Below are 15,135 nucleotides of genomic sequence, written 5' to 3'. Positions count from 1 at the left end.
AATCCACTGGACAACTAATCATCAAAATGTATCATTTATACATCATTATGATGATGAAATATGTTGTCGAAATGATACATGATTTCAGTCACCACTGATGACAAATGGTTTTGATAGTACTAAACATACATCATTCTCAACCCGAAAATATAGGAGTTGCATTAACACTTTAAACACAAATGGTCTCTCATAAATAGGCAGCATTGACCTCTACAATACGTACCTGTATATAAGCTCCAGAAAATGTGTAAACCCCATGTACATGCCTGAGTATTTGAGGAATTTATGACTTTCCTTCTAAACAAAGGATGGATTGCAATTATCACAATTTCATTTACTGTGAAGAATGCTTATTCACATAAATTTATAGCAATCAGTGGTATCAATACCTAAGATATTATGTAGATATTGTAGCAAAATGTCATGAAAATTAAGATTTGATCACTAAATTGGCAAATATAATGTTTTTTCTTGCAGAATGTCATCATTACAAGATTACAGAAATACAACAAAAATTTATACAAAGGGTATGCGCATGTCCATTGGACTTGAGGCATAAAAGAAAATTCAGTAATTTGTTTGTAGGTCAATGGGAGACTATTCAGCATATGTACTGTATCAACATATACATTGATTTTTCTCTCCTTTTTGGTGACGATTTTTCTGATAAAAGACAAAACTCATTGTGCACCTTGATTTTAACACACAGACAAATATCAAAGCCTAGGGCTACCTATAGGGCTACATTCTTGCGTTAAGGATATTCCATACTATTGACACAAAATATACAAAAAGTCTTGTGTTAAAAGATTGCACATCAAAGATATCTATGTAATAAAAAATAATGGAGAAAATAGTAAAATTTTTGTTCAAATTTATACAGAATTGTTCCATATATATACATACAAGCCTTTGTACATATTACGCTGACAATACATATTCACAGTGGGAGTTTGTTCAAAAAACTTTAGTATATCAACTCGATAAAAATGTCCATGAATGATAAATAACATGTTGACACTCAAAAGACAATCCACACAAACAGTGGAAACATGTACAAATATGAACAGGACCACATTAAAGATGGTATCTAATTCAAGTGTACAGAATGGAATGCCATTATATTCTGGAATGCATAAAGCTGGCTGTACTAGCATGTCCTTGATGCATTTGAAATGATGATTAAGTGACTTGTCGGATGGTGCTTTCTAGGTAGAATTGATACAAAAATGGGGAATGAAAAATGTTGCATTCAGTCACTATGTATGCTGAATGTACCTACATCAATAGTAAAATATAAACATAAGAAACTAGAAATGTCGCTACGGCGACTGGTGTATGCCTCCGCCATAATGCATGGTTCTCCTAATAGGTCTATAGTACAATGTCTTGACAATGTGTGATGACAGTTTCACACAATTGGCAAAATATTAAAATGACAGGTTTGCCACAAATGTGCCGAATGTTCACTTTCCTAGAACTAGGTTCAATTGGATGAATGATTAAAACGTCAGAGTGCAGGTATTTGGGGGAACTGATGATTTTCACTTGACTTTTGACCCTTTTACAAGTTTATGCATTGAGTAATTTTCAAGGTATTGAGAAAAAGTATAATTTCAGTATCAAATGGTAAAATAGTATTATCGAAACCTGGCCTTTGACCTTTGACCCCACGGTTCCAAAGAGAATCACTGTTAGGTAGAACATGCATAAATATGTAAGTTTCATGACAATACCTTGAGTTACTTTTGAGATATGGAGGAAAAAGTGCAATTTAGCACTTTCACTTGACCTTTGACCTTTGACCTTTTGGCAACAAACTTCCCACAGAATATATATTGGGTTATACATGCATACATCAAGTTTTAAAAAAGTCCTTCAGGCATTGCATAAATATAAGGAAAGCAGTTATATTTTGAGGAGTTGACCTTGACCTTTGACCCCTGACCTTTGACCCATGACCCCCAACTTCCCTAGATAATCACTGCCCATCGGTACAAGCATACATACTAAGTTCCATGAAGATACCTTGAACCATTTGCGAGATATGGAGAAAAACATGAAATTTCAATTTTTTTTCACAAAATAACGTGTGACCTTTGACCTTTGACCCTGTGACCCTATAATCCACACAAAGTATCATCCCCCAAGGATATACCCTCATACCAAGTTTGATGCAAAACCACCACACGGTTCTTGAGATATTGACAAAAACAAAACGGGACGGACGGACGTACAGACGTACGGACGTACGGACGTACGGACGGACGGACGACCCGAAAACATAATGCCTCCGGCCACTTCGTTGGCGGAGGCATAAAAAATACATTCCCTTGCTCTTAACATGAAATATCAATTTACATATTTGCACTGAGAGCTTAATATATCAAAACCTTTACATCTAGTACCTACAATCATACATTAATTTGTGTGTGTTTCTTGCTTGTATTAATGCCATGCATTAAATCAATGTCATCCATATATTTGGTAGATATGATGCTAGAACGAAGTGTCTCTTGCATATAGCATAGTTCATGAATTTTTGATGTCAGCAATTTCTGCAAATTAACCGATAAAAGCCTGGTTATATCTAGTGCCAAATATTTGATATAAAAAAAAATTCCATCTTAGAAAAACAATTTGAACACACATGGAATATATTTCAGTACTTGCACACAACAATGGTAACTCTACATGTTCATTTGTTGCACATAAATTACATTCTAACAAAACAACACACAAACAAGCAAAGAAAAATGCAAACATGGCATCATAATTTCCCACCAGAATGTCAGAAGTGGAGATTACAAATTTGGCATTCACAAGTCATATCAAATGAAATATCTCAAATAAGTCTTACATCTAACTGTTAATCCGCTTTCACAATCATATTTGGCCTTCATTTCTAATAAAATTTGAAAATACAAATCACACACCCTGAAACTAACCATGGATGCTCAGTATAACTTCATCATTCTCACAAAGCTTGCCTGAGTCATAAGGGATAAATACTGGAAACAGAATGTTTCAGATTATGCACTCTATTGTGAGGTTATTGGTTGTACCACATTTTTGGAAAGACTATTATAGTAGTACCACATGATAAAGCTAATGCTTTAAAAACTATCCCTGTTCAATTATGAAAGATGAATAAAAAACAAGATACAAATTCAAAGTCGTTCACCCAGTATAAAATAACGCAGACATTCAGTCTAAACATCATGTTTTGCCAATACAAGGCAAAAGATTGCAGCTGTGGTCCACTTTTTTGCAGGAATACAACAAAGAAGTACTGATCAAAAGGTTAAAAAATTCCCTGGAATGTTAGCAGAATTAACTCAAGTCAATTTGGATGCAAAGAAGCAACTTGTGCACAGCTGCAGTAATACAGCTGAAATGAAATCAGGAAATGCCCAGATCATTGAGTTAATTTGTCAATTAGGATGCTTCATAACTTGTAACACATGAAAGGCACTGCTGGAAAATGTTACCAGGTTGAAAAAATCTGTGCTGTATGTCCTATATGTTACCAAGAGTCACTGATAGTGTGTAAATAGGAAGATATGAGAAAATACGTTTTTGAATGAATGCTAAATGCTTCAAATATGGTGGATTCTGTAGCTGAGCAGATTAATCACACTCAGTGTTTTCCATATACACCTATGTGTTAGGATAAACCATGCAGGAATTGGTTTATTAGTACGGTGATGTTTGTTCATCTATCTCTTGGAACTGACAGCATGATTCAAGAAAAGATTTGTATTACTTAATGGATGTAAACATCATCGCACAGCTCAGTCAGAAAAGCTTAAGAGTTTCTGATGCTGAGCCATCACATTTTGCTCAACAAAAACTTCAACCCATTGAGGATGAATCCCGAGCATACTCGGGCAAGCGTCTATGGGAAATATGTGTTGTAGCAAAAGCAGTCCATCCTCAACGGGTTAATAATATGCATTATTAGCCTTCCTGCCCTTTCTAACAGGTGGCAGGGAGCCTTTCTTCTTCAGATGATACCCTGTCTGATCTCCATCCTCTCCTTCCTCACTGTCCTCTTCCTCATCATCATATCCTCCTTTCCTACGTCTGAGGGGAGTGTTGGGGTCGGAGCTGTCGTCTGGCGTGGCTGTTCCCCCCTCTGGGTCTGGTCTGATGCCCGGAAGGGGCGGTGGGGCCCCGCCCCGCATGGAACTGCTGAGGTCACCGTCACCGTGGGCGTGGTCAGATGAGCGGAGAGGGGCAAGTTTTTTACCCTTCTTCTTCTTGTTTTTCTTGGTGAGGCTTTGGTGGCAGACAAATGAGATAGAGACACTCATAGTTAAGGTCCTCGTTTCATTTCTATGTTTATTATCATGCAGGAGTATAAACTGTAAAATGGAAGCTTGAATTGTGCATGTCTACATTGCATCTTTCCATCATGGGTTGGTGCTTTCCAGTTGTACCTGATCTCTCAATTATTACCTGCAAAATAAGCCTCATCAACAATATCATTAATATGTCGAGTTATTGGGGACATGTCTTAGGAGCGACAACAGACACTAAAAACAGGACTGCTTTTCATCTTACAAGGAGGGGACTGCACTCCAATTTCACTAATTGCCACTGACATTTAAATGCACATAGTGTAGACAAGAACTTTTGTGTGCAGTTTAATTTTGTGAATTTTGGCTCTCATAAAATTTGTGATAGTAAAATGTATGCAAACATTTCTGGTTTCACAGTATTTGTGAATTCAAAGAATGAAGAGATACTTGTGGAACATATTAGTGAAGTTCTGAGATTCTGAAAGGAGATATTTCACAAAATTCAAATAAAAAAAAATACATTCATTCCCTTGACTCGTTACTGACATATTCTAAGGTTATAATATTCCCCTTGCCTCCCAAAAGAGGTACATAGAGTGTTTCACTTTGCCAGAAAAATCAAAATATGTGGAATTCTTTTTATATTTTTTTCATATCATTCTTTTTCTCCTGTGATATTGCAAACTGTCGAGCTTTCTTATGTGACAATGATAATACATGGATTTAACAAAAAACACTTTAAAAAATTCATATAACGTTGAAGTCGAAATGAAATGAAAGTGAAATGAATTCATCAACATATTCTCCTAACATTTCTAAAGAAATCTTATCTACTTTTTGGGGGATGAATTTCCCTTTCTTTACACAGACACATACTCACATTTACATGCATTCATGCACACAGGCACACACACTATTTCCAACATAGCTGTCCATACAAACACAAACAATTCATTGTTCTATCAAGTTTACATTCATCCCTGAGTTGATTTCATTCCTTGGGTTATGTCAGATTTATGCAAGCTCCTGGCCACACAAGCTTTGAAAAATATGGAGTTCTGGGATGAATACTGTACTAGGGCTCTCCTAGCTCATCCAGTAAGAGCACCAGTTTGATAGCCTGGAGGTCTCAGGTTACAATTCAGATGGAATCCTATTTTACTTGTGCTATCTTTCATTTATATCATATACACTTCTGGTCAGTTTCCCTTTGTTTGCATTCATTACAAATTCAAAACGCTGCATCACTTCGATGACCCCTCAAATTTATCTCTGAGTTGATTTCTATTCTTTGGGTTATGTCAGGTGCGTGTAAGCTTCTAGCCATAGCAGCATTGACAATTAAAGGGACATTCCAGACGATTTTCATAATTTCACATCATGTAGTACATAAATCAACAACTCCATGTATAGATTTGTAGAATTTAGTGTGGTTCTTGAGCAGAGAAACAATACTTTGAAAAACCTTAGACAAATTACACTGAACAAGGATGATAACATAGGAGGTTCACATATTTTAGAAATGTAGCAGTGTAATTCATTATGATACCGCTTGCTTGCGAGTTTACCTGTGTATAATCTATGCATGCCTTCTTCTTTTGTTCTGCTTCCTTGAGCTCCAACTCATGCATTCTTATGGTGACTCTGCCATGTCATCATCCTTGTTCAAATCATGTTGCAATTTGTTCTAAATTTTGAAAATATTCTTATTCTTCCTCCCAATTATCACAAATTCTGAAACTCTGTCCTCAGTATATCTAATTTATAGTTGTTCAAATGAAAAAATATGAAAATCATCCGGAGGTCCTTTAAGAAGTTTCTAGAATGAACACTGGTCTTTCTGTAGCTCAGTTGTTAAGAGCACAGCTATCAATATGGAGGTCTTGGGTTTGAATTCCGATGGAATTCCATCTTTATTCCTCATTCTTTTCAAGTTTACAAATTGTTGCATTCAGTGACTTACCTGCTGGTCCTCTCCTGGATCTTCCCCAAGATGGCGTCCTTCACTTTGTCCTCCAGTCGTGGCACCTTCCTCTCGTCTCCCGTTGATACCCTGTAAAATTTTCAGGAAAAGGTCCCTATAGATCCACAGTGTGTTGCCAAATACAGATATTACAAAACCAGAACAAGTGCAACCCCCATTACAGCAGGGAAAACAATGACAGTAACAAAATAGCATGATTGCAGACAGCACAATTAGTGGATCCTCATCACATACAAACAGCAGAGCAACCAGCTTGGCAAAGATGTTTGTTGGATTTTTTTATTTTTATTGTATATGTATGTTGTTTGTGTGTTCACAGACATTAAAGTGTTGGCGTCACATTAAAAGGGTGCAGTGAATTGCCAAATTCGTTAGATGCATTAAATTGGTAGTTTACGACAAGAAATGTCACGTCGGTTTTATGTGAATTTTGGTGAAGTATTTGCACTTTCACGGTGTTGAGAGACAAAGTAGTAAAGTACCAGCAAATTAGTGATAATTACAAATGTATTTATGAATCAAATAACAGATAGAGTGTCATACCAAAACACACACATACATGTAACCAAGAGGCATGATTAGAATAAAATAATAGACACACATAGCAACAAGAAATCAATATTCATTTGAGAGAGAGAGAAAAAAAGCTGATTTTAGAGTACCGGTATATCATTAGTGTGAAAATTAACTAAGTTACACTCAAGTTTGTGGTTCATGAATACCATAATACACAAGAAGTTACACAAGATGAAAAACAAAGACACAAACACGTCATTAGGAGCACAGTCAAATTAACACAAGAGATTAAATGGGAAATGTGTTGTGAGAATGTGGGAGGAATTGAAGCAGGGAGAAGGAAGGAAGTAAAATGCAATGAGGAAGATGTAAACACCTACATCTTCTTCCAAGAATTGATGATTTGACGTTTTGATTAATGCATGTCTGCAATGCAACCACTCTCAAGTGTAATCATATTCTGAACAACTCATCAAATTATCCCTTTAATAAAGGGCAAATTGAACATACTTTGCAACTAGCATTATAATTAAGCACCCCAAGCCACATGAATGTAGAAATCTAGTTCACTTTATACTATGCAAATGGAAATAATTATGCAGTTTTTCATGATTACAACTTTCATACAAACACAGAATAAAAACAAAATCAACAAAAAGGTCATAAATGATGTAAATATATATCATTCTTGTTGACTGTTTCAGAAAAAATCATATTATCGTAAGACTAAATGGTGAGAATTTCACTAACGTTTGATAAATGGAACATGAAATGAAGGTTTGTGATTTCATTGACTGACCCTTCCTTTTTGACCGGCGTGCCATCACTGGAGTCCCCATTGTCCTTCTCTTCATCCACCTTGGCATACAGCTTGGTCAGCATGGCGTTGACCTGGTCATGTGACCTGGCTGGGAAGAGCAGGTGGAGGATGTTGACCAGCTCTGACCTCTCGTAGTTGCCAACCTTGACCAGGGCAGACAGGAAGTCCAGCTCCTAGGGGCAAACGGACAGAGCGTGAAATCAGTATGAGAAGTGACCAGTCCCTTACCAGCATTTTAGTGACTTTGTCAAATGAACTAGCTGGCAAAGTAGATGACCATTGCAAAAACAAATGCGGCCAATTTGCAGTGAGGACAATCCTTAAACGTGACATGGTGTCTGGTAAAAATTGACTGTGGTTGATAGGCAGGTAGAAGGAATAATATATGTGACCGGCGACAACGGTTTCAGGCAAAAGTCGGAAATTTTGAAAATTCGTTTTTTCACTGAATCACATTGCCCATTTCCTAAGCTTTGCATTGATATAAAACACTTGTATTCTCCGGCACCATAAGTGGGCATAGAAAGAGAAATAAAATGCACTTTTTAAGATGTTAGCCTGACAAAATTGCGAGAAAACAGGCTTTGAAGATTCACCTCTTTCTCAAAGACAATGTCGGAGCGGCGATGCGAAGGGAGAATCACCCATCCGTACGATGGTGCCAATCGATGTTAAGGTCCGCCTCTAGCAACCACATCGCCTTCTGATTGGCTCACCTTCCGGGCACCTTCCGCGGAGCTCAGCGTATGAATCCGAAAAACAATGCGTTTCACTCGGGTTTGTTTACAATACGTTTTTCAAGATGGCGAATACGATAATAGCACGTACAGCTGTATGGTGTACATGTACAACTAATTGTACATGTGTATTTGGTGCCCGCATTACGCAATGGCATCCACACGCCATGACCGTGTGCATGTAACGGGAGCGATGGCAAATCCACACATTTACAAATCGCGTTTTCATTGTGGTTGATATGTCTATATCATTGGCGACCCTTTTGAAGGCAGAAAATTGCCAGTGCTGGCAAGGGTCACGCTTCCTGTTTGTTTTGCTTTTACAAGACATGCATATGTTGCTTTGTTCGGTGGTGCTAATCAAGTTAAAACAAACAAACAAACAAACACGACTCGTTAGTTTGGTGCGATCTTGACGTGTAGTATTTGAATATAATTGAGTTGCATGTGACCCCTCCTTTCCTCTCATCTCCCTTCCATTGAGTCAGTCTGCTGTCATAATTTTTACTACACGTACAAGTAGACAAATGAGAATATCTACATGTAGTTTTCTTTTCACGCGGTTATGTCATGCTACATGATTTTTGTTTCAGTTCCCTTGTCGAACATTGCGGTAGAATAGTTTGGATAGAACCAGTCAGTCCGCAGCACGTATGCTAATGAGCCGATCCAGCAAGATTTATTCAGCACTCTCGTTGACGATCTTTGCGTTCGAAAGGTGTCTCGTCGTGCGAGATTTTGCGAGACTTTGATAGGGCTATGGTTTTCACAGTGTAGCGACTTGTACATACATTTGTCATGGCTACAAGTCACGGTAAATTGTTCTCCAGTCTTAGATCTTTATTTTGATACTAAATTTGGGTATAACATCGGATCTTATCATGACTAAATAATCAGTTGAATTTGCGTAAATTTTACCTGCTTTTCACGGAAGATTTTGTCGTCTAAAGTTCTTTTTTGGTTCCTGACCGGATTAAGAAACTGTTGTTTCTGATTTTGGCTTTTTCGTAGAGAGGAAACTTAGATGCTCATCATATATTGGAGTCAAGGAGACGCAAGCATGATTTATACTAGTTTTTCCGTTTTGAAATGTCTGTAAAATTCACTCCTAAGCCGGAAGTACGCTCCACACAAAGTCAACAGTGGTGCGATAAGAGCTCTCTGATTGGACAGTGCTTGCATTCAGCGCTTGAACTACACGCGTGCCAAGAAACCGCAAGTGGCATGAAACCGTTATGTAGCAGCGTAATGACGTAATGCAAGCGCTGAATGCAAGCGCTGTCCAATGAGAGAGCTTACTCTTGAGATTACACGGTTTCAAGCTGATCAGCACTGACATCGATGTATATTTTACTGGTTCCTGACTGGATTAAGCAACAAATTGTCAAGATATTTACATGGATACAAAGATTAGGAGATGGACTACCAAATAAAGCATTTTCATTGAGACGCAAGGTGAATTTGATATTTTTTTGACGTCTTGAACGTGTACTGCACGAATTACTTTTTTCATCATTTTTCAAGCTCAAATTACGCTATGATATTTTTCATTTACAATAATTTGAGTAACATGTGACGATAGATTACATATTTTCCTTGAATTTGATACCAAATTTGTGAACATAAGGTGTATTTTTGTTGCCGAAAGCCCAAGGACAAAATCCCCTTACGCAGCTTATTACGTATGCAAGCCTAGAGCGGGCTTGCATACAAGTTGAATAAATACGAGCGAATTATCGGGTGCTGCGGACTGACTGGAACGCCAAACGAAGAGCACGCACTACAGAGCGAGCGTATAAAACCACTATGGCAAGAACAATGGAGCATGTAATCGTGCACGCGTGGACAAAGCATTCCCCAAACGCTGCAACTGGTGTCTGCGAAAGCCGAATTATGTAAATGCATGCGACGCACCAGCCAATCGCATGCGAGACCCTGCGCCGTAGCAACGCTTGGGATATTGGCGCGACGTTCGAAAAAAGCTCGAAACTGACGAGTGCGATCTAACATAGGGTGCTTAAAATTCCATTTTCGATAGGAAAAACTTAGTCTTATGCTATGAAATTTAGTGTAGATGTAGAAAACATATCAAAGATTCGATTTCTGCAAAAAACCTAAATCGACAAAAATAATGGTCAAATCTTTGTACCCCGCCTAGGAGGGAATTTGCTCTTGCGACTTTTGCCTGAAACCGTTGTCGCGGGTCACATATGAAGTCACAACAAGATATTCAGAACTAATTTTATACATCAATTTATAGATGCCATTCATGAGGACTCAATGACAACTTTTGTTGAGCAAATTAGTACATAAGACTGATATGTTTTGTGGATGCAATATTCATTTAATATCTATCCATTCAAATTATTTAGGACAGTGCAGCAAAACAGCATTGAGGAGCTTTTGCAGCACAGTAGAGTATCGTTGTCTGTCTGGTAGAAGGGCCTAAGGCTTCCGCGTTAAAAAATCACAAAGAATGATGATTACATCATAGCGAAAGAGCTCTTAAAACACCATTGAAGTATGTCATTATTACTATTATTATTATCATTATCATTATTATCATTATCATTATCATTATCATTTTCATTACCATTATCATCATCATCATCATCATCATCGTTCATACCTGTTCCTGCTGCTGCTTCATCTTCATGACCTCAGACTGTCTGCGAAGCTCCTCGAGGGACTGGGTCATCTCGATCTCCAACTTATTCCTGATGGGAATTCAATGAGTGTGGTAGTACAAAAAGACTTGTTAGACTACACCCATCAACTGAAGTGAATGACAGTAACACATTGGCACACAGTTTGCTCCTTCTGGTACAGAACACAGCTGCAGAGTGCATGGTTTAGTTCAAATCTTAGCCACATCTAACTCCCCTAAAACATAAAACTTTAGAAAAATTCACACAGTAGCGAGCATATCTGAAAAAGATTGTCTGCAAAGTTAACTCCACTGGTAGGTGATTTAAAAAATATCAGAGACACATTGCTGATCATGCATTTAATGATCTCAAAGCTCTGAATCAATGTTTTGCCATAGCATGGAAAATGCTAGATATGTACATATGCAGCAATTCCCCACCTCTCTCCTTCTTCAATTCTCACCTAAACTCCTCCATCTGCACCATGTGTTTGTGCTTGAGGGCGATGCGCTTGAGTCTCGCTGCCGTGCCGCTCTTCTCCCGCTCCAAGAGCTGGGCCATCTCCTCCTCCTGGCGCTGGGCCAAGGCCCGCTCCCTCTCCGCTGCCTTCTCCTTCAGCCTCCGCTTGGTCTCCGCCTCAGCCTTGGCCCTCTGCTTCCTTAACTTCTGCTCAACTGCCTCCATTTGCTGTGACGAGTATAAAATGAGGAAGTTTTAATGGTATGATTTGGTCTCATCTATCATTGCGCAATCACCCTGTTTGAAACACATCTTGGCAAGATGTGTGTAATCAATGCTTGAAATGTTATATCATTCATAACCTGGCATACCATGTTCATTTGAAATAACATGTTCACAATTAATAGGAAACAATATTGGGATTGCAACATGCATTTCCTGGGAATTTTCATAGAACAAGGATACTTTCATTGAAGCATATTACAAAGGTTGCAGTACCCATACTAACATGTATAATATTATGAATATTAAAGCATATTAAATCATGAATACAATTTGAATGAAATGTAATTTTGGTGATTTCAAGCAGCAGTTTGAATGTGTGCCATGAAACAAAAAGAACTTGTCTTGACCAAAACTGACAAAACTGATGTTAACAAAGATACAGGTGCATCTCTCAAAGTTTCTTCTGCATCTATTGAAGAATTAAGTGTCATAAGTGTCATTAGAATTATGGCCTACTGTCAAACTGACGATAAAAGATGGTTTGTTTGTTTGCTTTTTCTTCAACAGAGCAGACATTTGGAAAGCACATCAGATCACCTTCTCCTATTTTATCGCGTCCATAAAGTCTAATGAAAGTCTCTGACAGTTATCTCACCTTCTGGTGTGTTTCAATGACCTTCTTGCACTGAGCATTCTTCATGATCCCTTTCTCAGTCAGCTCATCCAGCATGTTCATCTTCAGCTGCAGAAGGGCTTTATGCTGCTCCTCTATGGTGGCCAACTAGTGGTTTTCAGTGAAAAAAAAAATGACATGCAACATGTAAACACATGTAGAATCATGATTATAGATACAGTCTGGTAGCAAAAATAGAAGTTACCACATATCTTGCTGTCTAGCCTATCTTAATCAAATGAATGATTCTTGCGTCAAATTAGTTTATTGAAACCAACTGACAAATTGCCATTTATCGATGTAAATAAAAAGTACAGCTGTATCCTCTGCTTTAAGGGATCAAAACCATCACCGGATGTTGTGAGGAAGCTCGGTAGTCCAGTGGATATGAGGCCTGTCTGGCAATCTGGAGGCTGTTGTTTCAAGTCCAGCCCAAGTATGAATGCCCATAGTTACTGATAAATACCTCCCATGGTTATGCACATGGTATGACATGACTTTGAAAGTTTCCCTGGATGTGGATATACCACAAAGTAAAACATAAATGACATGGTGCACCTCCCCCCTCCCCATTCTGTCCCAATCTCTCACCTCTCTGGCTTTCTCCATCTGTAGCTGGGCCATGATTGCCCCCAATCGGTCCTCCTGCTCCTTAAGTGCATTGGCTCGCTCGTGGAGCATCTCAGATCGCACCTGTTCAAACAAAATTCATTCGAGAGAAAAGTGATTATTTGAATTTCCATTAATCTATTTTTGTTTTCATCAGAGATGTCTTCTGTATGAGTTCCATGTATAATGCATCAAAAAGTTATCATCAGGTGGGCTTGACATGGGTCCCATTTCATAAAACGCGTTATCAGTAACAACTGCCATAATGAAATACATTTGCTCTCAGCCAATCAGATTCAAGGATTTCAGTATCTTGTAACAACTATCGTAACATGTTATTGATAATAAATGTTATGAAACAGGGCCCTGATGTCATATTGCTATGATCACATATGAAAGGAAAAACATTTAGCGCACTCATGTAGGACTGTAATTAGATTAACAACATTCATGTAAGAATTCTTTTGATATGTAACAAATGGATTGAAAGTCTTCAAAAAACAAGAACATTACAATAGCTTTCCCACATTGCACTGATTAGAACAGTGGTACACTATACTGAAATCACTGGCTACAAGAAGTAGAGAGCAGAACACTGACATATGAAATATTTAATAGCAAATGCAGGAGCACCTCTGAATCTATGCAATAAAAATGAAGAGTCAATAGTCATATACAAATTGTCGATGGGGTGACAAGACCTTGTATCTCAAATTTTGGTGAAAATGACTTTTTTGGATTAATGGTCTGATAATCAGTTAAATGATGTCCTGTCCAAATCCTAGCTGTCTTAACCCAAAAATGAAACCACCATGATATGTCAAAGGAAAGGCTATCGCATTTGATACAGTGCTTTGGCTGCCATATTTTTGTTGTTGTTGTTGTTGTTCTCCTGACCATTTGACATTTTTGAGATACGAGGTCCTGTATTTGGACACAAAGATATTTACCGCTTCCATCTCCTCCTCCAGCTGGTCCCTGTCTCCACTGGTCTCAGCCAGCATTGCCATCTTCTCCTCCGTGTGCTTCTGCATCATCTCCTTGAGTCCGGACTGGGTGGAGTCCTCCTCCTCATCACTGTCCAGCTTCCTCTCTCGCTGCTTACGCTGCAGGGAGGAGAGAAAGTGAAGATGTGTATTACAGATATCACATGCAAGTTACATGGGAGGTGGTTGCCCATACACTTACACCTAAGCCTCAAAAATCAACTAAAGGATGTTTTTTGGTTTGCATTTTTTTTTTAATAACCCACAGATTTACAGCTGGAATGCACGCTGACTTGATTAGCATGAGGAATGTACTGAAAACCCTGACTTAAGTTATGATTGAACTACTCATCAAAAATAAAAAGACAACTATAAGAGGCCTATTCATTCCGTAATAAACACATGGATAAGAACGGACTACTTGAGTTTCAAGAGTTTCTACATTTGATCAAGCTGAAGAAAAGATTGAAGTCAAAAACAGAAGAGAAGAGTCCCATTTACATAATGTGCACAGAAGAATAATTTTAAAGTGCACTGACCTTTGCCTCCTGCTCCTGCTTTTTTGCCAGTCGCTCCATCTGGCGGCTCTTCCTCGTCGCCATCTTCTCCTCCAGGAGGCGTCTCTGTCGGAGCTTGGTCAGCGCCAGGCTGTTCTCCATGGCAACCAGATGCTGCTCGTGCTCCGCCAGGATCCGCTGGCGCTCTTCCTCGGACATGGCCACCTGGGAGGCCAAGAGACGACTTGATGGGGGGGAAAGACAAATGGAGACAGATTGCAGGATGGAGAAAGAGAAAAGTACTATGTACACGGGGAGGATGCGACTGATATATTACAGACAGCACACCTCCAAACCTTTCTGATTGAAAAATAGGGATGATCTTTGTAGCTCAAAAGTAGAAAAGAAAGAGCTATTCCCATAGGAGTGTGTAGTAAAATGACCAAGACAAATAGGAAACTCCTACTGAAACAAAAGTTGGGAATGGACTAAATTCAGATTCTTTCCTCCACATTCAGAATTTTTGGGAGGTCTGAGACAATGACGCAGACAAAATTATTGAAGAACTCATTCCAAGACAGACAGGTTCTGTTGATACAATTTTGTAGTTCTGAATTTGAATTTGTTTGATGTGTTGAATGATAAGGAATGAGTCAAATGGAACTCAATCATTGCAT

The 15,135-nt window shown here is 38.4% G+C and overlaps 1 protein-coding gene across 1 annotated transcript in view; it reads right to left on the bottom strand.

Annotated features, from left to right (window-relative positions):
- Positions 1-2,374: 2,374 nt before the first annotated feature.
- Positions 2,375-15,135, bottom strand: part of LOC140241880 (uncharacterized) — a 38,708-nt gene continuing 25,947 nt past the window's right edge. The window contains exons 18-26 of the mRNA XM_072321634.1: positions 14,501-14,702; positions 13,926-14,081; positions 12,958-13,059; positions 12,349-12,474; positions 11,473-11,696; positions 10,991-11,078; positions 7,604-7,797; positions 6,268-6,357; positions 2,375-4,281 (exon numbers count right to left, since the gene is read on the bottom strand). Of these exons, the coding sequence (XP_072177735.1) occupies positions 3,945-4,281; positions 6,268-6,357; positions 7,604-7,797; positions 10,991-11,078; positions 11,473-11,696; positions 12,349-12,474; positions 12,958-13,059; positions 13,926-14,081; positions 14,501-14,702 (1,519 nt within the window). The 3' untranslated portion in view covers positions 2,375-3,944. The remainder of the gene's footprint in view (positions 4,282-6,267; positions 6,358-7,603; positions 7,798-10,990; positions 11,079-11,472; positions 11,697-12,348; positions 12,475-12,957; positions 13,060-13,925; positions 14,082-14,500; positions 14,703-15,135) is intronic.

Source organism: Diadema setosum, chromosome 18 (assembly GCF_964275005.1).
Source record: "Diadema setosum chromosome 18, eeDiaSeto1, whole genome shotgun sequence".
Classification (NCBI taxonomy): domain Eukaryota; kingdom Metazoa; phylum Echinodermata; class Echinoidea; order Diadematoida; family Diadematidae; genus Diadema; species Diadema setosum.
The sequence above is the reverse complement of the archived record's forward strand: the minus strand, read 5'-3'. Positions and strand labels throughout refer to the sequence as shown.